This window comes from Mizuhopecten yessoensis, unplaced genomic scaffold (genome assembly GCF_002113885.1).
Source record: "Mizuhopecten yessoensis strain PY_sf001 unplaced genomic scaffold, ASM211388v2 scaffold1673, whole genome shotgun sequence".
Lineage (NCBI taxonomy): Eukaryota > Metazoa > Mollusca > Bivalvia > Pectinida > Pectinidae > Mizuhopecten > Mizuhopecten yessoensis.
Window position 1 is genome coordinate 207,297 of NW_018404164.1, and position 27,443 is coordinate 234,739.

The following is a 27,443-nucleotide window of genomic DNA, read 5'->3' on the forward strand; positions in this document are numbered from 1 at the left end:
TTTCAACACATTTCCGTTCTTTTGAGATTATTGATTGCTATTTTCTTGTCTAATTTATCAATGTTCTTAATGTTGAATTCCTTCTTCGACTTATTCAGGTTTTTTGGTGTTTTTTATCAATGACATTTTCATGAATTCACTACGCATGCGTACAGGAAAAGGGTTCACACGGTAAACATTTCCTCGGGTTATTTGGACATCAAGCGTATTTATTATTTCAGTAAATGTTACTCTCGTGTGCAACCAGCTTTGTGGAAAAACATTCATGTTGATTTATTCCGACTCATAAATCTGTTGCAGTATGCAACTGTAAAGTTTGTGGCACTAACATGCATATTGTATTTTCCAAAACATCGTGCACATTTCAAGAATGACAGGCATTTCCATTGATTGACAATGGCTGCAAGAACACCACAAACCGGTCGGAGAAGAAAACGACAACAACCACCTGTTTACAGTGGAATAAGCGGATCATACGAAGACAAAGACAATGACTACGTTTGGTGCGCATTTCCTTGAATTTATAAATGCATTGTTTCAAAATTAAGCAATATAATTATGCAATTACAATGGATATATATGCATAATATTTAGAACTCGCTGACACTGCACGTGATACAGCTTCCAACTGAGTCTGAGGTTTGCGTTCGATCGACTGCAATGGCACATATTGATATATATTCTTTTCACTGCTTCCTTTCTATTGCATACATATAATGTTATTTATGTAAATGCATCCCAGTAAGGTTAGTATGCATCTGCAATTCCTACCTGTTGGAGGAGGATATATAACTGGTACATGTTGGGCATAGGTGACCAGTTTCTGAACTCTAAATGTGAAGTTTGTTGAGTAAGTGAATTGGAGAAAAAATAACCAAAAATGTGCTTAACATTGTTAGTCTTTAACTTTACCTGAAAAGTTAGATTGCAATATTGTTCTTTACAATGACCGCTTAGTATTCAATCCTGTCGTCACACCATTTGTGCCTAGTTTCTATGCCTGTCTATTTTCAGCACACAAACTTGCTTATGCATGTAGCAATGGGTAAAACATCAAGCTTAAGGCACAGGAACAGGTCTTTGGGTGATTTACAGCTAAGTAGACTGGAACAAGCGAAGTAAAGTATCTTGCTCAAGGATACAACACAGTGCCATGCTGTGAATCGAACGTGCAACCCTTCGGTCACAAGTCTGGTGTCCTACCACTAGACTACCGTGTCTCACATATATACTGTAGTGGAACATGAAACCAGACAAGACAGAACAGTACATGACATTCCTTCATATTGCAGTCTCTCAAAACACACACGCATGCATCTTGCACACGGGAGGCTGTCCTTAACTTACCATAGCTGTTGATAGGACGTTAATCAATACTAAACCAAACTAAACCAAATCATTCTAAGAGGTTACAATCATGCAGATACAAAATTTGGTATTTGTATAGGTCTAGATGACTGAGTATGAGATGTTTACATATTATTAACCTCAATGCCTAAGTGACACATGTTGAACAAAGGGCCATAATTCTAAGACCCAGTTCTAGCATGCAACACTGCACCATCGGGGGAGCATCCCAGAGGTACTCCCAGACAAAATAAGTAATACCCGGTAGTAGGTTTATGCAGAATATGATGTATGTGACATGGACAATGATACACATCTCGGTGAACTAAAGACCACAGAACTTCATACATAATGTGACTTTGTCAGCAGTGACAATGGTACTATAGGTGTCTTTATAAATTATTATTAAGGATTTCCATACCAGACTACTTGAAACTGTAGATAAGTGTGTGGGGGTGGGGGCTGCATGACTAGAGCTTTGATAAATCATTTGTGAAAAGAAAACCATACTTTGCTGGACATAAAAATAATAGATATGAAATTTATAAATATGGAAGTTCTGAGTGTAAAAAAAATATTAGTGGGATTTGAATACTCAACTTCAGATTGTTATACTAATCGTTCTAACCTATTGAGCGACGTACCTGGTCAATAGAAGTGGCCTCCCAAAACAGTGCTACCGTTTTATCCAAACAGAAGTTATTTATAAGGGGAGGTTACTGAATATAGCCATTAGGAATAACCACAGTGCACTAGGACAAGGATCCTTAATCACTCTTGTTGTCCCGGATGGAAGCATGCAAAGGAAACAGAAAAACCCATGACCATGTTTTATGTCAAAATGACCTCTATGTTTTACTGTTGTGTGCAAATAAGTAAGGGGAATCAAAAATAGCATGTTAGATTGGGCAACAAATTGGAGGACAGCATGTTCTTATGAGATAGGTCTCCTTTGACTTACAAATTGCAATGGCTGTCAAAAATTGAATGATTCATTTTTAGTACATTCACAACGTAACATAGTTAAATGTTTCTGGCAAAGTTTGAAAATCCACACATTGACAATTTTATTGTAGCTTTTAATTTCATAATTTGAATGAGAAAAATCTGTGCATGCCTAACTCTACTTCAGGATAGCCTTTTTACTTCTACCAGTGGTGTTTTTATACGACCGTCAAATTTGACGGTAGTATTATGGTATGGCTTTGTCTGTCGGGCGTAAACTTTGTTTGTCCGGCAATCCCCTCCTACATTTTTTCAACTGATCTATTTGAAACTTGCCATACATTATAATCATGATATGAAGTTGTGTTTTCCATAAAATAATTTCGATTCAACAATTTTCCAAAAGTTATTGCGCTTTGTTCATTTCAGTATTTGAATTTTGTCCGGAGATCTCCTCCTACATTTTTCGACCGATCTCTTTGAAACTTGCATTGTTATACATTATATTCATGATATGAAGTTGTGTTTCCCTTAAAAGAATTTTGATTCGACGATTTTTGCAAAATTTATTGCCTTTTGTTCATTTCAGTATTTGATTTTTTGTCTGAAGAATTTCTCCTACATTTTTTATAGCATATCAGCTAACCACTCTTAGAATGATGCAGATCTTATTTCAATGTAAGCAGGTATATAACACTATATGGCATTCGACGGGCTTATTTTGTTCCGCCCAGCGGTACTCTTGTTAGTAAATGTAGTATGTATATTGTATTGTATAGCTATGAAGTTGTATTTAATTGATATTCCTGCATGTTGTCAATTTTCATATGTATTAATATATGTGTTATAATATTGAGTCGAAAGTGCTGCAGAGTTGTTTACTAAAATCACTCATTCTGAAAAAAATATCTTTTCAGTCCAATTTGTTTTGACCTGATAGAAGAAGCTCATATGACAAAATGTGGGCACACATTCTGGTAAGTTGTTTATCATCTATGGTTGAAGTTGTGAAAATAAAATTGTGTTAAATACATACATGTAACATGTAAGAAGTTTATAATATCAATATCAGTAACATTCAGTGTAGCTAAAAGTGATAACTGGAATGATTTATTTTATAGCTACAAGTGTATAAAACAGAGCCTGGAGCAGAGTAACAGATGTCCAAAGTGTAACTTTGTCATCGACAGCATCCAGCAGCTCTTTCCTAACTTCACTGGTATGTGGACCTGGACAAACTTTTCTTTTCATATTTGTTATTTTTTTCATTTCTCGCATTGAGACCCATAAAGCCTAAAGTGAGGGTTCTTTATGTTGCAGGTTTTAATTGTACATAGGTTAAGGTCGCCTTCTAGCTTCGAGCTAAAGGGAATTTCCCTTTAGCTCATGATCAGTGGTAGAGTGTCCGACTAGCTAGGAACCTGGAGATCGAGGATTCGTTCCCCGGTGGAAGCACACTATTCTCTTTCCTGTTACATTTATATGGATTACTGTGTTGTAGACAATTGCTAACAAATATGTTTAAATGAAAGATCTTGACCGCTTTCAATGTAATATGGGTCAAATGTGTAAACTTAAAATTCTTTCAAAGAACAATGACGGTGCAAGTGATGGTATTTATCCCCTAGCTTAGATATGGACAAAGTACTACAAGATTTGACCAATTTACCCACTTTCAAGATGAAAGAAGTGAAATCTTGAGTGATGACTTTCCAGGTCACAGGGATCAAAAGTATTAAAAACGTACAGTTAATGTCAATGTGCTGACACATGTGAGTACATCACCCTATATGCTCATGGTCATAAAGTGTTGAAAATTTGAGTCTTCTCCAACAAACTGCAAGGCTGGAACCCTGATGATTTGTATGTACCCGGTAGCTTGATAGCCTGAAGGGCTTTGTTTGCCTATCCAATTTCATAATAAATTACTTTGACAAATTTTCAAGGTCACAGTGATCAAAAGTGTTGAAAACTCCGAAGACTTCTTCTCCAGCATTTGAATATTAAAAGCCGAAGTTTGCTAGTGGCACCATTTAAATAAATGGTGGGTGATACAGAAACCTCCTAGACTTTTTATTTCTTGATTTGATGTTATGTGTAATATATAGGAAAGAGATACAGCTGTATGCTAGATCTATATAGTGTGATAAACACTACTTAACATGCTACTGTAAATGTCAAACTTTTCCCAAACGCTCAGCTGTCTGTCACCAACAGCTGTAACAAACTTAATGTCAAACAACTGATTTCTAGTTCTAATAGAGATAAAGTGTTATCAGTGATTCATTTAAAGGACAATATTCACTGGGAAATGATGTTCCAGTGATGTGTATTGTATACATGTACCGGTAAGTAATGGTATACACTACTACATTTCTGGTATGCACACAATATATCGGAATAGTCAAAATTCAGTGGTCTTAAACATATATACTTCTAACTGCCTGACCATGGCCTGTTGGACCTCGATTCTATGTAATACATGGAAATGAAGTGTTATTGAAATACATTGTCATTAAAATCTTATACATGTATCTTAAGCTGTGAGAACAAAATTAATAGATTTCTTAATCCTTTTGTATAAATATGTATAATTACAGATAATAAGGATATTGCATGAAAAGTATTTCCTTAAATTACAATTAAATTACTTGTGTTGTATTTCTATTCAGACAAGCTTGTTGTTTGTCTTCAGTTGTAAAATGATCGAATTCATATTAAAAAAAAATCTTCAATACATTAACTGATTGTTTTTCATCTGTCTACAGTAGATAATAAATTATCTGGTTGTCTGTCACTCAGTCTATATATAGTAAAAACATTATTTGTCTATTTTGCTGGTTTTTCAGTTTTCAGGATGTCTGCCTCATGATGATCAGTAAATTATAAATGTGCTGATTGTTTGACACTTTGTTCACAGTAAATCAACAGTTTATTTGTCTGCAATAAATGAACTGATAGCATATATGGCTACAGTTTGGAGTAAATATGTGATTTGGCTGCCTAATTACAGTAAAAACAAATAATAAGTTCTTGATTTACAGTATACGACTTGATTGTTTCCATTGAGTAAATAAGTTGACCCTTGTATGTCTGTTTGTTTACAGTAAATGAACTGGTGCTGAAACACAGGGGGAGGCTGGATGAAAAGAAGATGAAAATGGACCAACAGGTACTGTGTACATGTGTATCAGTGATAGTGCTAGCATTTTCAAAATTAGCGTCTCATAATAATATACAACATTTGATATAGCGCTCTAGCTAACATAAGCCACTCTAAAGCACTTTACAGTACATAGATATAAAATTAATACAATTAGGATATACAATATGTGAGGAATTCGCAGGAGCTGCCTTATCAGGCGCTAACTACTAGTCCTATGCTACCTGGCTAATATCTCCCTATGCGTGTGTGCTGGAGATGTATTGTGTATGTATGTGATTGGTTACACATATAGAAGTATAGGACAGATCTGTAAAACATTGCAGTCCCTTGCATTTGGTTTTGCTTATGTTCATATAAAACACTATATGTTTTATGGTATTTCAAAAAAAAAAGTACAGTTCCATTTCTGTGCTGTATGTATTATTTCAAATCATATTCCATACGTTAAGATTTCTATAATGAAAAATAAATATTTTAGACTATGACTGTGTGACATTATTCAAATTTATTACATTACATGCATTAATGTTCAGTAAAATAGACCAAATATAACTGCAGCTGTTAACATTATTTTTCTTAGTGTAAGACATTTTCATTATCATGAAGGATGGGTTTGGGATTAGTTTTCTTGTATTATGAAAAAAATGTTCCAGTTGCTGAATTAAAAAGATAATAAGTGAAGCATTACAGAATGTACTTCAAAGTGAGTTTATATCCCTATTATATAGGATACTGATCAGCGTTGATGTGTGTAGAATTATATAACAGGTAATGATATCTGCCTTATGATGTACACTTATTAGCTAGCTTACTTGACCCAGATTAAGTACAGGCTGTTTTACTTCTTACAGAATTCTCCGGGAGTTGGCTCTGACCTCTGTGAGCTTGTGACAGAGGACAACCTTGACCTTCCCCATGTCAATCAGCTGCTGTCCTTACTACACCACAAAAAACAGTTGTTAGAGGCGGTAAGGAGGGACTAAGTACCTGTAATCAGCTTACTCGGAAACTGAATGATGTATAAGAGTGAAATACTGAGCAATTTGATGAGAACAGGACCACTAAATGAAGTGGTTTTCTGTGTATATAGTAACAGTTAAAATATTGTTTCTCATCCCACAGTAAATAAACCAGTTGTTAGCTTTGTATGTCTATATGAATGTATTGGTTGTTGCTTCACCGAGGGAGCTTTGGGGAGATTCATAATTCAGTTACAATGACAGATATTTATCTGTTAACATCAACTTTATAACTGGCAGAACAGATCAGTTTTACATTTTTTCAAGCAAATGTAATTCATTTTCATAGCAAGAACACAAATATGAAAAAGGGTTGACCCTGGTGTTGGGTATTGAACATCTTTACCAGATGTTCTTCTAGGTATGAACCCAAGAAATTATTATAATTAACTGTTACCTTAATAGCATATGGTGTCAGTGATACTGAAAAGGTTGTGATGTAAATGGGATCTCGGTGTATATGTGAAATGGGCATCTTGAATAAATGTTTGCTGTCTATTCCAAGTTCTGTGCTTAAAACTATATGGGAATGGCTTAAATGCATGCCCTGTAATCTATTTAAGGATATTAATTATCTAAATTGGAAATATTTGTTTCAGTTTGATTTTTATCTTTATAGCGGTTGGATGGGGGAAATTCAGCTTCAGCAATTGGCAATATTTTTATTTTATTTAGCAAGGTAAAACTTACAACTGATAACAGTAAATAGGCCATGTAATCCAAACTTTAATGGCAGGAACAGAAAACATTATAAAAAAAATCAATAACACTGATTATTGTGCACTTATTGTATACTGTCTATTTTCAGGATGGCACTTTGGCACAAAACCTTATATTGAAAGAATTTTTACAACAAATCCGTTTAAAGAAACAAGAGGTAAGAGAGTTTTTGAAGACCGGAAAAACTGCGGGGCTATATATGTTTGTACAATGTCTGTTCATCTGTTTACCTACATCTAGGTCATAACTTATTAATGGCTGAACACATATTCATTACAGTGTAATTTATGTACTCCGTCAGATTTGTATCATATCAAACTGAAACTAAATGTCAGCTGTTCAATTTCTGTCTGAACCTAACATTTAAATAGCTATAGATATTGGATTGAAACGGCATAACACCTCGACAGGGTGCACAACTAACTTCCATCTCAAGGGCATTTTATGTATAGTGCTTGACAGGTGTACAATGTAACTTCTCAAGCTAAAGTCATAATGATGTTTTTCAGTGTGCTGTTGAACAGGGCATTATGTTGATTCCTATTAAGCCATGTATGTATTAGTAGCAATTAATGGTTGATTGTGTGCTGCATGACGATTGAAATTGACACATCATATTTCTTTGGAGAGACAAAACAGTAAAACCCACTTCAATCACCACTATCACAACTAGAAATGTATGCCAAGTTAGATCTGATTAAAAGATCTTCGATGATGGATCAGAACTATTTGTTTTATCATTTAACACTCTATCTCCTATGTTTGGGGGTCCTATAAAGTAAATACATTGCAAAGTCCTCCTTTTCAAACTGGACATCTTTTTCCAAGCCAAACTTCTGATGCTCATTTGATATCTGTGGTGTCCAGTGGTTATGATCCTTGAAATACTTTGTAGCTTCCATAATTTCTTTTGTGTTGCCCACTCCATTACATAGCTACACAGCCCAAAATAATGAGTATGACAAACAAGTTAATTTGAACATTAACTTATGAGGAATAGTACAAGACAAGTATTGTGAAGTCTGTACACATTGCCATATATATATATCTGAGATGAAGCGCTTTATATGATAAGAAAGGATTTTTATTATAAGTGTAGGGTCTGTTCCTGTGATTAGACTAAAACCCAAATTTTAATTGTGATATATGTACTGGTTATTTTTTAACTTTTTATAAAGTGTCCAACATCATTACCAATAGGTTGTTATACCTGTACTTGAGTATATATAGGGGTGCAGGTAAAATTCAAATTGTCACCTGTACCTAATGTCTGTTTTATGATCGGTGCATATGTACCCAATATTTGTATCTATCTTTTAGCATATAGACCAATTAACGAGAGAACTTGCTGTTATTGATGAAGACACCAAAAAAGTAGAGGTGAGATATCTTTCTGGAATAATTGAAACTCATGGTATTGTAATATTATCAATCACTTATATGCCTACAATGCTTACCTGTTTCACGACAGCAGAAGAAATATTTCTATATGTGAATTTTTTTTTAGTATTGTTTATGTTTTATGCAATAAACTTAGTTATTATTACTTCTACAGATGATGATCTCAGAACACAGAAGGAAATATCCCTTTACACCAGTAAGTACTATTTTGTGAGAGAGGGAAAAAGGCTTTCTATTAAATCCTTCAAGTTGTAAGGAACGTAGTTAATTTGGATTCAGATAATACAATCCCGGCTTTGCTATATCTCTCCGTTTAATGAGTGGCATAGTGTTAGACCACTATTACCTGTATTGATTAAAGATCATAATTTAAAGTTTGTCTGTAAAATGTAATTAATCCTTCTTTATATGTAACACGTATAACAGCGCTACCATATACTGATAAAATTAATAAACCACTGGACATATCATCAAACAGCTATATTTCCTTTACTAATGAAGATTAACATGAGGTCCAGCTTCAAATGAAGGTTGACATTAGTTCAAGCTTCAAATGAAGGTTGACATTAGATCAAGCTTAAAATGAAGGCTGACATCAGATCAAGCTTCAAATGAAGGTTGAAATTAGTTCAAGCTACAAATGAAGGTTGACATTAGATCAAGCTTCAAATGAAGTTTGATATGAGATCAAGCTTCAAATGAAGGTTCACATTAAATCAAGCTACAAATGAAGGTTGACATGAAATCAAGCTACAAATGAAGGTTGACATGATATTGGGCCGTGTATGTTGTCATGCCTGATGTCAAGTCCAATAGTTACAAACTGATTATATGCAAACTATGATTGTAGCATCCATTTCATCTACCATATTTGTTTAATACTTAATCATCACATTTTTGTTTTGTGATCTAATAGTAAACAAAAATTTGGACAACAAGAACAATAGTTCATACCATGTTAAATTGGAATCCTTTGTTTAATATTGAAATTTCACTAATGATAAAATGAATACTGCTGACTCAGAAATATTTAATGCCCTCACTCTCACGTGTGGAATAGGTATTTTATCAGTCAAGTGTGAACATTTGAATGGGAGTAATACTTTCATTCATAAGAGGGTTACAGTGTAAATACATTATTTTGATGCATGATAAATCCTTGTCTAAAAAGACCTTCATTATTTATCCAGGACCATTTGGTGCCCAACGGGTTTGATCCCTCCATAGCCTCGGACTCTGACATGGGCAGTCAGGAAGGCTTCAATGGCAGCAAAAATGTACGTAACACTTTCCTTCCCTTTTTGTCACTTCTCACTACAAATCTTACCTACATGGAAATCATTCAGAGGTAGCAAAAAAAGTGAATAACTCCCTCCATCTCTGATTGTCACTCCTAACTCTGACATAGACAATCCTGAAGTAACTCTCCGCTCCTTATTGTCAGTTCTCACTCTGACTAAGACAGTGATGAAAAGCTTCAGTAGTGACAGAAATGAGGTTACAGAAATGTGAGCAACCTTCTCCATACCTTGTCGCCTCTCTCACCATCAAAGACAGTCAGGAGAGCTGTAATCAGGGTACCAAGTACAGTTAAACAACAGGATGATAATGGGCTAGACCTTAAGTTAGACACATTTTCCCTCAATTAATATACCTTGTATTCTGACTATTTTCCCACTGAAATGGAGATGTGAAGGTCTATTTATCCCACTCTTATGTTGAATTCCCCATTAATAAAGCAGTTAATCTGTCTGAGAGTTTACATTTGTGTCTATTTCAGCAAATTTTGTTAAACAGTAGTGTCGTTTTTGTTCAGTATACTTGTGTGCAGCATCAATATGTGAAAGTTGTTAAACTAACAGAACCAATAAGACAAGTGATTGGATTAGGTAGACTTGGAACTGTAGACAAGATGCTGATCAGTCAAGTAATACATTATGTTTACAGCATCAAATGTAGTATGTATGACAAACCTATTTATGACTTGTCACCTACAGGCTGGCAAGTGGTTAAATACGACGATGGCAGCTAGGAAGAAGAAGGTCAGCCAACACTTTGATGACCTGGAGCAGTGTTACTTCTCTGTAAGACAGAGGGAAATACTAAGTGAGTTCACAATGTCAGCTACCCTTGAGTGTAAAAGATTTTCTCAACTAATTACCAGTAAAATATGAATACAGTCTGTTTCCAAGGCTTACATTTTTACTGCAATTTTTTTTAAATATATATTGCATGTACTGTATTACTGTTCTTGAATATCAGGTTTTACTGGTCATGAAAATGAATTGCCAATTTTATCTATCAGCTGGAGGGGAAAATGAAGAAGGACTTGGAGAGTTTACGGAAAGTCTTTCAAAGTTCACCAGATTTAGTTCCTTTAGGCCCCTAGCCACACTCAGCTACGCCAGTGACTTCTACAGTGGCTCCAGTATAGTATCCAGGTACATATACACAAACAGCCTAATGTCTGTTCTTCTTGTCTTGTGCACTTGCTCTGGTTGTTAAATTAGTTTGTGTTTCCCTGAAGTGACTCATCAAGTATAATTAACTGGGGTACGACCTGTATACCTGTACAGTACATATTATGTAGTCATCAAGTCATTTCCCAAAGTTGTGATGATTTGTTATTGTTGAGTGTTGGAAAATGGAATGCATTAATATTTGTTACTGCTGAGTATTTGAGACAAATGTTTATTTTTGTCATTATTGCATGAGTACAAAATACTTGGACCATTTATTTCCAGGATGCCTACAACTGTGAAAGTATAAGTTTATGTTTCAGCATTGAGTTTGACAGAGACTGTGATTATTTTGCTATAGCGGGTGTGACGAAGCGTATCAAGGTAAGAAGGACTGTTACACTAAATCATACAGTTTTCTGTATCAATGTAGGTGTTGTTACGGTATTGGCACTGTATCAATGTCGGTGTTGTTATGGTATTGGCACTGTATCAATGTAAGTGTTGTTACGGTATTGGCACTGTATCAATGCAGGTGTTGTTACGGTATTGGCACTGTATCAATGTAGGTATTGTTACGGTATTGGCACTGTATCAATGTAGGTGTTGTTACGGTATTGGCAGAATGTTATCAGTTTGGAATTTTCTAGTCCAACAACACAATTACTCTAAATCACTTTAGAGTAATTTTACAAATTATATAGGGCGCTATATAAATGTTGTATATTACAATTATTTTTATTATTAAACCTCGAAAAGTTGTAGTGGTATTATTATGCATTTTGACATTTTGATAATCTTTGTTAAATTAATCACCCTCTTTTGGTGGTAATGTCATCACCAAAGATAAAATCCGAGGCATAGTAATACACAAGTTCATGGCATTGGTGGTATTTGTAAAATAACCACAACTTAATGCAGCAATTAACATTGTGACAGATTGGCAGTTAGGATTCTAATTTCACATACAACCAGTATACTTTCAGTAGAAACTTCTGTTTATTTTACAGGTGTTTGAATACTGCAATGTTATAAAAGATGTCGTTGACATTCACTACCCAGTCAATGAGATGGTGTGCAACTCTAAAATCAGGTAATTTCTACAATGTAATCACACTAAATTTGCAACCGAGATGGTTGATTTTCAAAAGTAGCCAGTTGAATATTGATTGGTCGCAGTATCGTAAACAAATTATACTCCATAAAAAGATCAGGTAAAGTTAACATGTACCAGCTCAAAAGACAGGTGTAGTCTGATAGTGAGAAAGTTCAATAGTATCTTTTACCCCATTAGGGGTGAGATAAGGGTTTCTCTTAACCTGGACAGGTGTATCCGCACTTCTACCGGTGTGAGATTTCCTTGTCTCACCCTAGGGTTGAGACGGGGGGATTCCCCTATTCATAACAATGGTATGACTTCACTTCAACAATACAATGACGTCACGTCAACAATCCATCAACGTCACGTCAACCCTGAATTTAGCATGTAACGTTGTCATTACATTGTGTATATGATACACATTGGGAGAACAGGGTAAGAGAAAGAGAATCATTCACCCCCTTTAATTAAAAAGCCTTGTGTTTTGCAACATAAGAACCTCCCCCCTCGGGTTGAGATTCCCCTATCTCACCCCCAAGGGGGTGAGAGATTCTATTAATCTCAACCTGAGGGAGAAGATTTTTAAGTTGCCAGACAAGAGGCTTGCCAAGTGTTTTGCAGCTTAAGAATCTTTCTCTGAGGGTTGAGATTTCCCATTTCACCTCAATGTATTGTTGACGTGATGAAGATGCAATTGCAATGTTGACATGAAGTCATACAATTGTTATGAATTTGGGGAATTGGGCTGAAGAGTTTTATAAGTGACCTTAAGTTTTGTTCAGTAATAAAGTGTTATACAGACGCTGGCCGGAAGCATTGTTGAAAGAGGGGATTTGGTTAGCCCTACAAACAAGTGCGTAATTGTATGATGTTGTGATTTACCTGTAGTTGTGTGACTTGGAGTGCATATCACAAGAACATGCTGGCCAGTTCTGATTATGAGGGCACAATCACCCTGTGGGATGCTTTCTCCGGCCAAAAGTCAAAGATCTTCCAGGTAGGATGTAGTATTCAAGAGATGTAACATGAATACCTAAAACAGTTAAATTAAAGTGTCCAGTATACTGGGGTATGTATCGACATGCCAGCTTACATCTGAAGTGGTGTGATTTGTTGAAATAGTTGGTTATGACCTGAAGGAATGAACATTAGATGATATGATAAGCCTACTGATAACTGTGTGTCATGAGGTATTTATGTGTAACATCAATTTTGATATCATGCTGGTGAATAAATGTGTTTACTCTACTTTGATCAACAAGAAACAATGCACAAAAAAAATGTTTGACAAAATCTGAAGTTTTCTAAATGTTTCAATGTGTGCTTTGATATGTTACCCTTTATATAAACAAACAATAATTCACAAAGAATGTTACATTTCCATGACGTCTCATCTTTATTGGGGACAAAATGTCATGTCATGTGGGAGAGCAGTTTGTGTCGTGGTCAACCATTGTCACAATACTAGAGCAATGTGTAACAGGTTATGATTGTGTGAAGGACATGAATGATGTGCATGTAATTGTAACACTAATCATCAAGTAGTTTGTTTGAATTCTTTAGGAGCACGAAAAGCGTTGCTGGAGTGTTGACTTTAACAGAATGGATCCCAAGCTTTTAGCGTCTGGGTCTGATGATGCCAAAGGTTAGATGTGATTAAAAGTAAAACAAATGCTGATTTTTAATGGCTAATTGTGAAAGTTCACCTTAAAGACCACTCAAACAGTTGTGGGAACAGTCAGATTGGCTGTACAGTAAAACAGGCTTACAAAGAAAAAGCTTGAAACCACTTAAATTTTATATCAACGTATTTTGCTTCTTGAACATAATAATCAATAATGGTTTCTGTATATTTAATAGCCAATAAACATAATATGTTGACCTTTATGATAGCACTGCATAGGTAAGACATTGTTTACAGCCTCACACACTGTTTTCTATCTGTTTACAGTGAAGTTGTGGTCAACCAATGCTGACCACTCTATAGCCTGTCTGGAGGCTAAAGCCAATGTGTGTTGTGTCAAGTTCAACCCAGATAGTCGCTACCACCTGGCCTTCGGTTCTGCAGGTAAGATATTCTAAGATGGTCGCTACCACCTGGCTTTTAGTGCTGCAGGTTATATATTCTAAGATAGTCACTACCACCTGGCCTTCGGTTCTGCAGGTAAGATATTCTAAGATGGTCGCTACCACCTGGCTTTTAGTGCTGCAGGTTATATATTCTAAGATGGTCGCTACCACCGGCCTTTGGTTCTGCAGGTAAGATCTTCTAAGATGGTCGCTACCACTTGGCTTTTAGTGCTGCAGGTAAGATCTTCTAAGATGGTCACTACCACCTAGCCTTTGGTGCTGCAGGTAAGATCTTCTAAGATAGTCACTACCACCTGGCTTCTGGTGCTGCAGGTAAGATCTTCTAAGATAGTCACTACCACTTGGCTTTTAGTGCTGCAGGTAAGATCTTCTAAGATAGTAACTACCACCTGGCTTTTGGTGCTGCATGTAAGATCTTCTAAGATAGTCACTACCCCCTAGCCTTTGGTTCTGCCACAGCAGGTAAATCCTTTCTTCAATAGTCGTTCCCTCGGTAAACACAGTTAGGATGCAAACATCATGCTTTCAATCGCATTGATTGTTTTTGTTTACCTGCTTTTGCTAATAAGAAAGATGTTGTTTTGAGATTGTCTATTATGGGTAATGAGGTACATTTTTTTTGTATCTGTTTCCATATTAACTCATATTCAACTTGTAACCAAAACATATCAAGTACTCATCATTTTTTCAAAATGAAACAACTGGTTTCTAGAATACACAAGAACTGAACAAGACTGGAACCATATAACATACTGATCTGTAATATTAATAAAATGGTGTTTGTCATATTAGTTTTTACAAAAGTCATCAATAAGGACTTGATTTGTCAGCCTTTGGCCTACTTTGGTCAAATGACTGGTGGAGGAAATGGCCATCAAGTGAAAGGAATGATTTTAGCTAGATAAAACAAAATAAATCATTACAGAGGATTTCACAATTTCACCAATTTTATGCAACGTAAAAGACCAATAACATCTTTGCTAAAATTACAAGTATTTTTTAATGTTATAATGGACAGAAAAGTTTGAAACAGTTTGAAATTCCTAGTGATATCATATAAAACATGTCATAACCATATTTCTTTATCATTTCAAGAATGTTTATCTTTCCAGATCATTGTGTACACTACTACGATTTACGGAACACTAAACAGGCTGTGATGGTCTTTAAGGGCCACAGAAAGGCTGTGTCTTACACCAAATTTTTAAACACCAAAGAAATAGTATCAGCGTAAGTATTAACACCAAGGCCTGTTAGAGTTATGTCGGAAAATAGAGGGAGACAACTCAAGAACTACTGTAATGCAGAAATATTTGAATGACATTAAATTTCATCTGTTTTCTGGATTGAAACATTCCACGAAATATATACCATACAAAAAAACTAATTCTCAGGTGAATATTTATTTAAATTTCAGAGTAGTGCTGTCATGCCCATTAGCTATATCTGATTGAACTTCGCTACTTATCATCCATGGCAATGTTTTGAATATAATAATTTGAAGTCGCAGAGTAACAGTATGCCATTACATCATTAACTCACTGTCAAAGATTAGCTCAATATAGCCCTCCAAATCATGTCGTCTGTTTTGGCTACTGAAGGTGATTTATTGGAACTCTTTAATGAAATCCACTATGATAGTGCTTTACATTGAAGGCAATTATAGTCAAGTGGTAAATGAATGGTATTGTAAAGCAGATAATTAACATAAGCAACAGGTTAAACATTTATATTGAAACTATGTTAATGGTGGTGTCAGAGATGTGACATTTACTAAGTCGGACACAATAACCAGTCTTAGTCAAGGTCAGTTGTAAACCTCTAATCAGTAACAAAGAGAAGTATAGCAGGCTATAGGTAAAACATTATGTCTGGTTTACATACAATGCTATCAAACTTCCATCATTCCAAGCTGACTCTGAAGGCACTAATGGTATTGAAATATATTTTCTGAAAACGTTGCAATGTTAATACCTCCCTTGTTCTTTTTTACCACAGCATTTTGTCAAATTTTAAAAATCTTGTTTGTCTCTGTTTATTTTTCTCTTGGATCCTGCTACCATATGCAGAGATATATGGGTGATAAAAACTGATATCATATTTCAGGGGTAACAAAAACGTGTTTTCTCAGTGATCCTGTTTTGTGTTTCTCAGGGATCCTGTTTTGTGTTTTCTCAGTGATCCTGTTTGGTGTTTTCTCAGTGATCCTGTTTAGTGTTCTCTCAATGATCATCTTTAGTGTTTTCTCAGTGATCCTGTTTAGTGTATTCTCAGTGATCCTGTTTTGGGTTTTCTCAGTGATCCTGTTTTGTGTTTCTCAGTGATCCTGTTTTGTGTTTTCTCAGTGATCCTGTTTTTGTTTTCTCAGTGATCCTGTTTTGTGTTTCTCAGAGATCCTGTTTTGTGTTTTCTCAGTGATCCTGTTTAGTGTTTTGTCAGTGATCCTGTTTAGTGTTTTCTCAGTGATCCTGTTTAGTGTTTTCTCAATGATCATGTTTAGTGTTTTCTCAGTGATCCTGTTTAGTGTTTTCTCAGTGATCCTGTTTAGACTGTGTGTGTGACAGTGGTGTTCTCCCACAGCCACTATCTTTATTGGTTTTCTCCTCTTCCAACTCATAGGATAAACCTACAAGGAGTTGGTAAACACTACTGGGTAACACGCTGGACATTATTTCATTAGTCAGACTTCTAATTATGAGGTCAAGTAACAATACTCCGCGACGTAATCTTCCATTGTGACATCATAGCTTACAGCAATTGTTTCCCCGCTCAAAAACAGGAGTGATGTGTTCCCAAGAGGACGTTTTTTTAGATATTATATCTTATTGTTGTGGGAGAAAAAGGTCCCCAAACTTGTGATGGTTGATTAATATGTTTATCTGACTCCAGCTAATTACTTTTCAAATTGTCTACAGACGAGAGGTTAACACAATTTAAAATTAACTAACAGTTAGAAAGCATGATAACCCTCCACCACTTGTTGGGAAACCTCTATATCCCCTTACTCTGTAGCACTGTAGATGGGTGTATTTAGTTTCTAGAAAGCAATGTATAATTTCTGTCCCTTGAAACATTATTCTTTATTACATGGACATATATTTACTTGCAGGTCCACAGACAGCCAACTTAAGCTGTGGAATATAAAAAAGCCCACAAACCTACAGACATTTAAAGGGCACATTAACGAGAAAAACTTTGTGGGTTTGGCTACAGATGGAGACTACGTTGCTTGTGGTAGGTTATTTGTCATTGGAAACCTACCCACTCCTTTTCACAAGTTTTTTATGAACAGATGCATTGGAATGAAGTGTGGAATAAACTAAATTATCCATGAAGTTTTTATGTTCTATACAGCACTTGAATTTGCAGATCTTGTCAAATCTTTGGCAGTTTCATTCATGTAGCAACTTTTTCTGATTTGAATTTTGTGAAATACAATTTATAGACTGCTATAACTAGCCCTAGCTCTAACTAACCCTATCAGAAAGACAGTGAAATGACTGAAATATAATCTGCAATTTTTTCAGGCAGTATAATATATTTCTAAATACATATACCCAAATAACACAAGTGTTATTCAGTGTTAATGTGTTGGTCAGTACTGTTAATCACTTTATAATCACCTTACTTTTGATGTTACCGTTTGGGGGGCTTTGTCTCAAATGACTTATAAAACAACTTTAAAGTATTTGAATTCAATTTTTTTACAAGAACAGATATGAAGCTCTCTGTTTAGTTATGCCTAAATAATTTGCTGAAATAGCAATAATCTGTCCTCAGGAATTAGCCCAAAAATAACCGTATCTTAAAATATAGCTGATTACAGTACATTAATTATGATTATTTCATTTCACTGAGGTTACTCGTGTTTTAAGTTAACTTTTTACCTGAAGAATCTCCATCAAGGCTATGCACAGCTCAATAAACTTTACTTTCCATTATTTATTAACGAGATGATATTAATTATTTGCATTAATATGAAGTAAGGAGCTATTCATCTGTTTGATTCACATCATTGATATATTGTGTCACATGTCTTCCCAAGTGTGTAGTTTTGGTCTGTCTCTTAATCACAAATACCGAAATCTCTTGTTTTATCAATAATCTTAATCTTTTCTATTTGTAGGAAGTGAGAATAATTCTCTGTATGTGTATTATAAGGGCCTGTCTAAACAACTACTCACCTTTAAATTTGACACAGTCCGCAGTGCTTTGGTAAGTTAAGGGCCTGTCTAAACAACTACTCACCTTTAAGTTTGACACAGTCCGCAGTGCTTTGGTAAGTTAAGCTAGTAACAACCTGGAAAATTGCAGGTCTATTGATGTTTTTGCTGTTTGGAAAAAGTAAATTCCTTTCAAAGTCCATTGTCAGTTCTGGTCCTATATAATAATGTTGTGGTTTTTAGTTAGATAGCTATATATTAATTACTCTATACATTGTATGCCAGTGCAATCATATATAAAGGAGGTTCTATTCTTGTGAGTTCTGAATGTTACGAGACATTTGTTGGCATCTTATCGTTGTAGCCCACTTATTTCCACAAGCAGATGGCTGTTTTCTTTATTCAACAAATATATAAGCAATTCCTACAATATGCTGACCTGTACTTCTATCATACCAAATAATTCCCAAAACAGGTGAATAAGCATTAAACAACGTTCAGATAGCATTCATAACTAAATATGAACTTGAATATTCAATATGGTTCAATTTGACCAAAATAAAACACTTTTTGTAAATTTATCATTTCAATTTGTCATCCACATTTACATTGAAAGCTGTATGAAGCATTTCACAGCTTAATAGAAATATATCATCTCCAGTGTTTTGTCGCGGGAAACACCAGGTTTGAGGAGTGGCAATGCTCTCCATGTTTTAGCAGTTCCATTACTAGGTGTGTCTAAAACATGGAAGACAAATCTATGTTGTTTTGAGAATTTTATTCATAATTCATAATTCTTCAAAGTTTCTCTTTTTTTCCTTTCCTAGGGCTTTTCTATATAGTTGTCAATTTTGTAAATTCCTGCCCTGGAAAAGTGTAATGTTGTCCATTTGTTAGTTCTGACCTAGAAAAGTTATGCATAATTGTCCATTTGTTATTTCCCATCCTAAGACTGTACTGAAAAGTTTGTTAGTTGTCTGTCCAACAAAAGTACTGCATAGTTATCCATCTGTTACAGGAAAAGGACAAGAAAGAGGAGGAAATCAATGAGTTTGTTAGTGCTGTTGCCTGGCGACCAGTAAGTATTTAATTTTGTGACAAGTTTAAACGATCTCTTCCTTCAATTCCTTCAATCTAATAACTGCAACTGAATATATTTTAGCTAGAATGGCTGTGGGACGCTGCCTAAATGAATGTCCTGCCATGTGAAATGTTGACACCAGTACATGATGTGTCAGTGTTCTCTCTAACTTCAGGGACCACTTATTTTCCTGAACATGAATTCATTGAAGTGGTGTGTGTACTTTAATTTACCACAGTTAACTTTTCACCCTCAAAGAACATATTTTTCTAATGTGAAAAGCGAAATTACCAGTGAGAAAATATTTCACCAGGCAAATATTTCCAAGGATACAACATATTTTCATACTGCAAATTTGTAAAATTTATAAGTAACTTGCATAATAAACACACATGCATGCATACCCAACACACATGGAGGTACATCCTTAAATTACCTTAGTTTTTGATAGGACATTTTGTGTCACATAACATGTGTTAGATTACATAAACTTGCAAAGATCTAAAGTGTGCTTTGTCATTTACAGGGCTCCAATGTGATAGTAGCAGCCAACAGTCAGGGAACGGTCAAAGTAAGTCATCGGGTTAAGCTTGATCAAGTCACTGGCCTTTTTCAGGCCCCATGTTTCTGTATATACTATTCTCATCACATCCATGATTACATATAGTACATTGGTTTCTGAACAGTATGGTTCTCACTTTGACCAAACTTTGTCAGTAGGTGTTTTTATGAATTTTACTTTATTGAGTAATGAAGAATGTAAAATACATCTGATAATTCATAGGTTAACTGGCCCTCATCAACTATTGTTGGCGGCTGAGTTGACGAACATTGATTTTACCAAATTAATTGTTACAAAAGATGCAATATGATATAAAAAAAACTATGTTATTTTAATGTGACAGTATAACAGTGGAGTAGCAGTTTAAAGGTATCACTGATTTACCCCATTTCTGTAGTTACCCTATTAATCCCCAAAATAATTAAGCCCATGCCTGGTGATAAGCCCACCAATATATATATGTAGCAGTACAGAAGAAATGTTTGCAATTCTTAAAGGACTACAATTGTGATAACAATAACACAAAATATTGTCTGACTGTTTGAATTATCATACATACACAGTAGCCCTATTAAAATTACATAGAAATGTACATGTATTATATACACACTGAATAATTATATTCTTATTTCTCAGGTGCTAGAGTTGGTGTGATAAATGCTGTTATAGTTAATGTGGAACAATCAACAGAATGAAGTGATGAAAACTAGAGGTAGATTGATGATACCTAGGATTGACAACTAGATGTTGTATGCTGAAGTCAGTTGATCACAGCCAGGATTGACAACTAGATGTTGTATACTGAAGTCAGTCGAAGACAGACAGAATTGACAACTAGATGTTGTATACTAAAGTCAGTCGAACACAGCCAGAAATGACAACTAGATGATGTATACTGAAATCAGATAAACACAGCCTGGATTGACAACAAGATGTTGTATACTGAAGTCAGTTGAAGACAGCCAGGATTGACAACTAGATATTTTAAACTGAAGTCAGTTGATCACAGCCAGGATTGACAACTAGATGTTGTATACTGAAATCAGATAAACACAGTCTGGATTGACAACTAGATGTTGTATACTGAAGTCAGTTGAACACAGCCAGGATTGACAACTAGATATTTTATACTGAAGTCAGTTGATCACAGCCAGGATTGACAACTAGCTGTTGTATACTGAAATCAGATAAACACAGCCTGGATTGACAACTATATGTTGTATACTGAAGTCAGTTGATCACAGCCAGGATTGACAACTAGATGTTGTATACTTAAATCTGATAAACACAGCCTGGATTGACAACTAGATGTTGTATACTGAAGTGAGTTGAACACAGCCAGGATTGACAACTAGATGTTGTATACTGAAGTGAGTTGAACACAGCCAGGATTGACAACTAGATATTTTATACTGAAGTCAGTTGATCACAGCCAAGATTGACAACTAGATGTTGTATACTGAAGTCAGTTGATCACAACTAGGATTGACAACTAGATGTTGTATACTGAAATCAGTTGAACACAGCCAGGATTGACAACTAGATGTTGTATACTGAAGTCAGTTGATCACAGCCATGATTGACAACTAGGTGTTGTATACTGAAGTCATCAGTTGATCACAGCCAGGATTGACAACTAGATGTTGTATACTGAAGTGAAGTGATCACAGCCAGTTGTTACACCTTAAGCATTAGAATTTAACATCATCATTGTGTGTGATGTTGGGTACATAACCAGATAAATTGACAGTGTATATCACAGCAGGTAAACAGCTGGAGTGAATCCAAGGTAACTATTAACAAGACATTTTTCTGACTTGTGGTTGATTGTTATGAAAATTGCCAAATTAGGAATGCTTGACATGACAATTTGAATCTGATATGAAAGTTCTAATGTAAGACAATTACAGATCTTCTAACACTGTAGGATGTGTGACAGTGATACCATATATAATGTGTCTGTTTGTGTCATACTGGTACGGGAGATAGACTATGTTATATGTATGAGGGTAAATGTGTGTGTTTTTGTGTGTTTGTTTTGTTTTATTAGTTTGTTTTATAGGCAAACTTTTGTATAGATTTTTACATGGACTGAGTTTATAAAACAGGCGTATGGTTTTAACTTTGCTAGAACATATGGTTACAAATAGTCCTTATTTATTGGCTTCAATTCTGAGGTAGGTGATAGACTGTAGCATGTGAACAACTTTATGTTTTCATTAGAAATGTTTTAACCTTTTCATTTGCTCAGAAAATGCATTTTAAAACCATTTGTAAACAGAAACCATCATAGACTTATTATTCAGTAGTATCTGATGAGATAATTACAATAATAATAATAACAATTTGAGGTTCTTATATACTGCTTTATCACAACCTAGTTTGTAGGTCGTCTCAAAGCAGTTCATAAATTATTATCTGTAGTTATAGGGCCTTTGCAACCAGCTAATATCTTTCTCAACTCCCTGGGGAGAGTACAGCCGGTGCTGCCATTTCGGCGCTCACGGCTAGCATTCAACAATTCTAGCACTACCCAACCACGTAATCCTTTACAGCTGAGTAGACTGGAACAAGTTAAGTAAAGTATCTTGCTCAAAGATACAACACAGTGCAGTGCCGTGACTCAAACTCGCAACCCTTCAGTCACAAGCCCGGTGTCCTACCACTAGACTTCCATGCCTCCTTAAAGATAACATTATTGCTGTTAATTTGGTTTAGAAATGAAAGTCTATAAATAATAACATATACAAGCAGTGTATTTAAATATAAGGTGAAATCAGCAGTGATTTTACATGTTACCTGCTGTCAGCAGTGTATTTAAATGTGAAATGACATCAGCAGTGTATTTAAATGTGAAATGACACCAGCAGTGTATTTAAATGTGAAATGACATCAGCAGTGTATTAATGTTAAGTGACATCAGCAGTGTAATAATGTTAAGTGACACCAGCAGTGTATTTAAATGTTAAAGGACACCAGCAGAGTATTTCATTGTTAAGTGACACCAATGGTGTATACATGTTTAGTGACACAAGCAATATACTTAAATGTTAAGTGACACCAGCAGTGTATTTAAATGTGAAATGACATCAGCAGTGTATTTAAATGTGAAATGACACCAGCAGTGTATTTAAATGTGAAATGACATCAGCAGAGTATTTCATTATGAAATGACATCAGCAGTGTATTTAAATGTGAAATGACACCAGCAGTGTATTTAAATGTGAAATGACAACAGCAGAGTATTTAAATGTTAAGTGACACCAGCAGTGTATTAATGTAAAGTGACACCAGCAGTGTATTAATGTTAAGTGACACCAGCAGTGTATTAATGTTAAGTGACACCAGCAGTTTATTTAAATGTTAAGTGACACCAGCAGTGTATTTAAATGTTAAATGACACCAGCAGTGTATTTAAACGTTAAATGACACCAGCAGTGTATAAATGTTAAGTGACACAAGCAATATACTTAAATGTTAAGTGACACCAGCAGTGTATTAATGTTAAGTGACATCAGCAGTGTATTTAAATGTTAAGTGACACCAGCAGTGTATTTAAATGTTAAGTGACACCAGCAGTGTATTAATGTTAAGTGACATCAGCAGTGTAATAATGTTAAGTGAAATCAGCAGTGTATTTAAATGTTAAGCGACACCAGCAGTGTATTTAAATGTTATGTGACACCAGCAGTGTATTTAATTGTAAAGTGATGATTTGGTTATTTTATTTGGATTAGGTGACACTTGTATTTGTAACACTGTCTCCAAGAGTTAAATGTTTTTGTTTTAGTATATCAATTGTTTGACATAATACAAATAATCTGTGTATACATATTTGAGAATGAATTTAGATGTACCCACTTAAAGAGGACTGAAACCTTCCTGAACAAATATGTTGGTAAACATGGTTATTGAGTAAGACTTTATAGGGCAGTTACATAATTAACACAATGTATGACTATAATTGTTCTCCTAGATCCCCTCCTACTTTCAATCTTTTGTCTCTCCTAGATCCCCTCCTACTTTCAATCTTTTGTCTCTCCTAGATCCCCTCCTACTTTCAATCTTTTGTCTCTCCTAGATCCCCTCCTACTTTCAATCTTTTGTCTCTCCTAGATCCCCTCCTACTTTCAATATTTTGTCTCTCCTAGATCCCCTCCTACTTTCAATCTTTTGTCTCCCAGTCTCCACCTACACTAACTGCCTATATGGCAATGTTGTTTAGAATTGAGGCAGATTAAGACATCAGTAGTAATAAGTTCTTATCCAGTATATTTTAATTAGTGAGTTGTTACACAAGATATTAACAATGACAAACTGCAAATTAATCGGAACAACCTGCTGTACTGGAGTAATGGAACTTCATCACTCTAACTTAACTGATATTAAATATCTAACAATACAAGGGTAATCACATGTTGGCATATATCAATAGGTTCTTACGATTAATGAGATGTACCATTGTATTTATTATTTTCATTCAACTCGGGTTTTAACCGGTACAATGGGCCTTTTAAGCTGGTAAGATCTATCAGACTGTAGTCCCTGTTATGACATTAACCTATATATTTAATTGTTGTATTACTATTTGGACTATCTGTGTTCTGATTTCTGCCTAAGGATGATATAGTGGTAGTGCCCCACAAGGCAGTATTGTGTAATGGATAGTACAGTAATAGTGCCCCACAAGGCAGTATTGTTTAATGGATAGTACAGTAATAGTGCCCCACAAGGTGGTATTGTTTAATGGATAGTACAGTGATAGTTCCCAACAAGGGGTATTTTTTAATGGATAGTACAGTGATAGTTCCAAACAAGGCGGTATTGTTAAATGGATAGCACAGTAATAGTGACCCACAAGGCAGTATTGTGTAATGGATAGTACAGTAATAGTGCCCCACAAGGCAGTATTGTTTAATGGATAGTACAGTGATAGTTCCCAACAAGGGGTTATTTTTTAATGGATAGTACAGTATTAGTGCCCCACAAGGTGGTATTGTTTAATGGATAGTAAAGTGATAGTTCACAACAAGGAGGTATTGTTTAATGGATAGTATAGTGATAGTGCCCCACAAGGCGGTATTGTTTAATGGATAGTATAGTGATAGTGCCCACAAGGGGTATTGTTTAATGGATAGTACAGTGATAGTGCCCCATAAGGCGGTATTGTTTAATAAATAGTACAGTGATAGTGCCCCTTAAGGCGGTATTGTTTCATGGATAGTACAGTGATAGTGCCCCACAAGGCGGTATTGTTTAATGGATAGTATAGTGATAGTGCCCCACAAGGCGGTATTGTTTAATGGATAGTATAGTGATAGTGCCCCACATGGCGGTATTGTTTTTCCCCACAAGGCGGTGTTGTTTTTTCCCCACAAGGCGGTGTTGTTAAATGTTATCTACAGTGTTTCTGTTTCAAAATTTACCTACCTTTACCTTTTGTTATTCCTGATGTACATACACTTGTTGTACTTTTGTTACATGCCAGTGTTTTGTTGTATAATATTAAGTGTTTATAGAGTCTTAAGAGGTCAGTGGATTTTAACAACAGTGATTGGATATGAAGCCAGGCAACCAAAGTTTGTGTTATAATGCTAATTGTATATTACACCAACAAATAGGGGTAATATTGAAATAATGTTAAAGTAAGTTTAATTTAAGATATTGTTTTGCTGTTTAAATGTTGTATGTTAAGTATGCAAAACAAGTATGAGAAGAGCTGTTACTGTAGCGTAGTTGTCCAGGGAGAGATGACCAGCTTCATCTGTTCTGCAACATTTCTAGAAACATGTACGAGGCTTGTAAGAACGAGAAGAGCTGTTACTGTAGCGTAGTTGTCCAGGGAGAGATGACCAGCTTCATCTGTTCTGCAACATTTCTAGTAACATGTACGAGGCTTGTAAGAACTCTTCCGTTACTTGTGGCCAGCTGGTTAAAGGAAATGCTAGGTAATGTTTATAACGTTTGTTATGTTCCTGTCTTGTTCATGCACAAAGTAATGTTGTATATAGATTTTTATCTTCTGAGATAATTATAATGATATTCTGTAGAACAGAAATAAACCTGCATAAACTGTAAGGATATTTGAAGAGAAAATGTACAGAAATGTTATTTACATATTTTACTTAAAAAGGCATCACGGAAGAAAGGTTACCAAAGTTATATAATTGATGGTGAGTTGACAACTAGCTAAGAGGACTAGTGAAAATATTTCAGTTAATGATCAGTTGAAGACTGTTAATATGATTGCCATGCAATTAAGCTTAAGCACTAATTCATTACATATAAAAGTTGACACCTAGTTTATTAGCAACTTTATTGAACTGACATTAATTGTATATAAAATTAAAAGAAAGTAAACATGTATGAAAACACTTGATAATTTGAATTTTGTAGAAATAAAAAATAAAAATATGTAAGTATTGGGCCTTACTTTATAAAACCAAAAAGTGAACATTTAACTCAAATAAACAATGGTTTGGGGGTTTCCATCAGAATTCAGCTAGTTTTGATATCAGTTCTGTAATAATCAAGATGTTTGTGAGTATTCAACTGATGTTCAGCTGTAGATATTTTAATAATTTTAAGTTGGAGTTACCATCTTGTGCTCAACTACTTAACAGTCAACTAGCTATCAACTAGATGATGCATTATTGCATTACAAGTAATTATCTGCAAGTTGAATTTTTAATGGTTCTCAGAAAAAGTCTCCACTCCTAGTGCTCAACTGTTCTTCTGAAATCAGCATCAACTGCTCCTCAATAAGCTGTTAACTATCAGCTGAACATTTTGGTATCATTTGTCATGTTGGAGCAGATAGATTATATCTCATTTATGGAATTAGCTGGTTCTAATACATGATTGATGACACATTAAGAAAACAGTACCGAGTCATTGTAATAGCCAGGTATGTATGGATATTTATCAACCTTTCTGATTGTTTTATTTTATGACAATCACAGAACCGATGTTTATCAATGACTTCTCTGTTGCTTTTGTAACCTTTTGGTGTCAAATGAAGTATTGTGTTAACAATGAACTTGTTATACTGGAGAGCAATGGAACTCTAGTAGTAAACTGGTAGTCGGAGAATTCAACATGTAACTCTGTGAGAACTGATTATTCACCATGGTGTTAGATGGTGCCAGTGTCAGGTGTGTTACTTCACCATGTAACTCTGTGTGAGAACTGAGTATTTACCATGGTGTTAGATGGTGCCTGTGTCAGGTGTGTTACTACACCATGTAACTCTGTGAGAAATGAGTATTTACCATGGTATTATATGGTGCCAGTGTCAGGTGTCCTACTACACCATGTAACTCTGTGTGAGTACTGAATATTTACAATGGTGTTAGATGGTGCCAGTGTCAGGTGTGTTACTACACCATGT

The 27,443-nt window shown here is 35.1% G+C and overlaps 1 protein-coding gene across 1 annotated transcript; it reads left to right on the forward strand.

The window, feature by feature from the left end:
- Window positions 1-160: 160 nt before the first annotated feature.
- Window positions 161-22,435, forward strand: LOC110466495 (E3 ubiquitin-protein ligase RFWD2-like). Its single transcript, XM_021523024.1, has 22 exons — window positions 161-503; window positions 3,210-3,269; window positions 3,414-3,511; window positions 5,400-5,464; window positions 6,310-6,426; window positions 7,286-7,354; window positions 8,518-8,577; window positions 8,753-8,794; window positions 9,789-9,875; window positions 10,596-10,704; window positions 10,904-11,039; window positions 11,381-11,441; window positions 12,068-12,150; window positions 13,045-13,153; window positions 13,720-13,801; window positions 14,108-14,224; window positions 15,360-15,477; window positions 17,357-17,481; window positions 18,374-18,462; window positions 19,429-19,488; window positions 20,018-20,062; window positions 20,690-22,435. Exons 1-22 carry the CDS (start codon window positions 397-399, stop codon window positions 20,705-20,707), a joined length of 1,857 nt encoding a protein of 618 aa, XP_021378699.1. The 5' UTR covers window positions 161-396; the 3' UTR covers window positions 20,708-22,435.
- Window positions 22,436-27,443: the final 5,008 nt, after the last annotated feature.

Bases quoted from the DNA above. Each gene is read 5' to 3' on its own strand.
- LOC110466495 (XM_021523024.1), top strand. From the start codon at position 397: ATGGCTGCAAGAACACCACAAACCGGTCGGAGAAGAAAACGACAACAA. The intron at 3,270-3,413 runs GTAAGTTGTTTA...TTTATTTTATAG, and splicing joins AAATGTGGGCACACATTCTG to CTACAAGTGTATAAAACAGA. The intron at 17,482-18,373 runs GTAGGTTATTTG...TTCTATTTGTAG, and splicing joins TGGAGACTACGTTGCTTGTG to GAAGTGAGAATAATTCTCTG.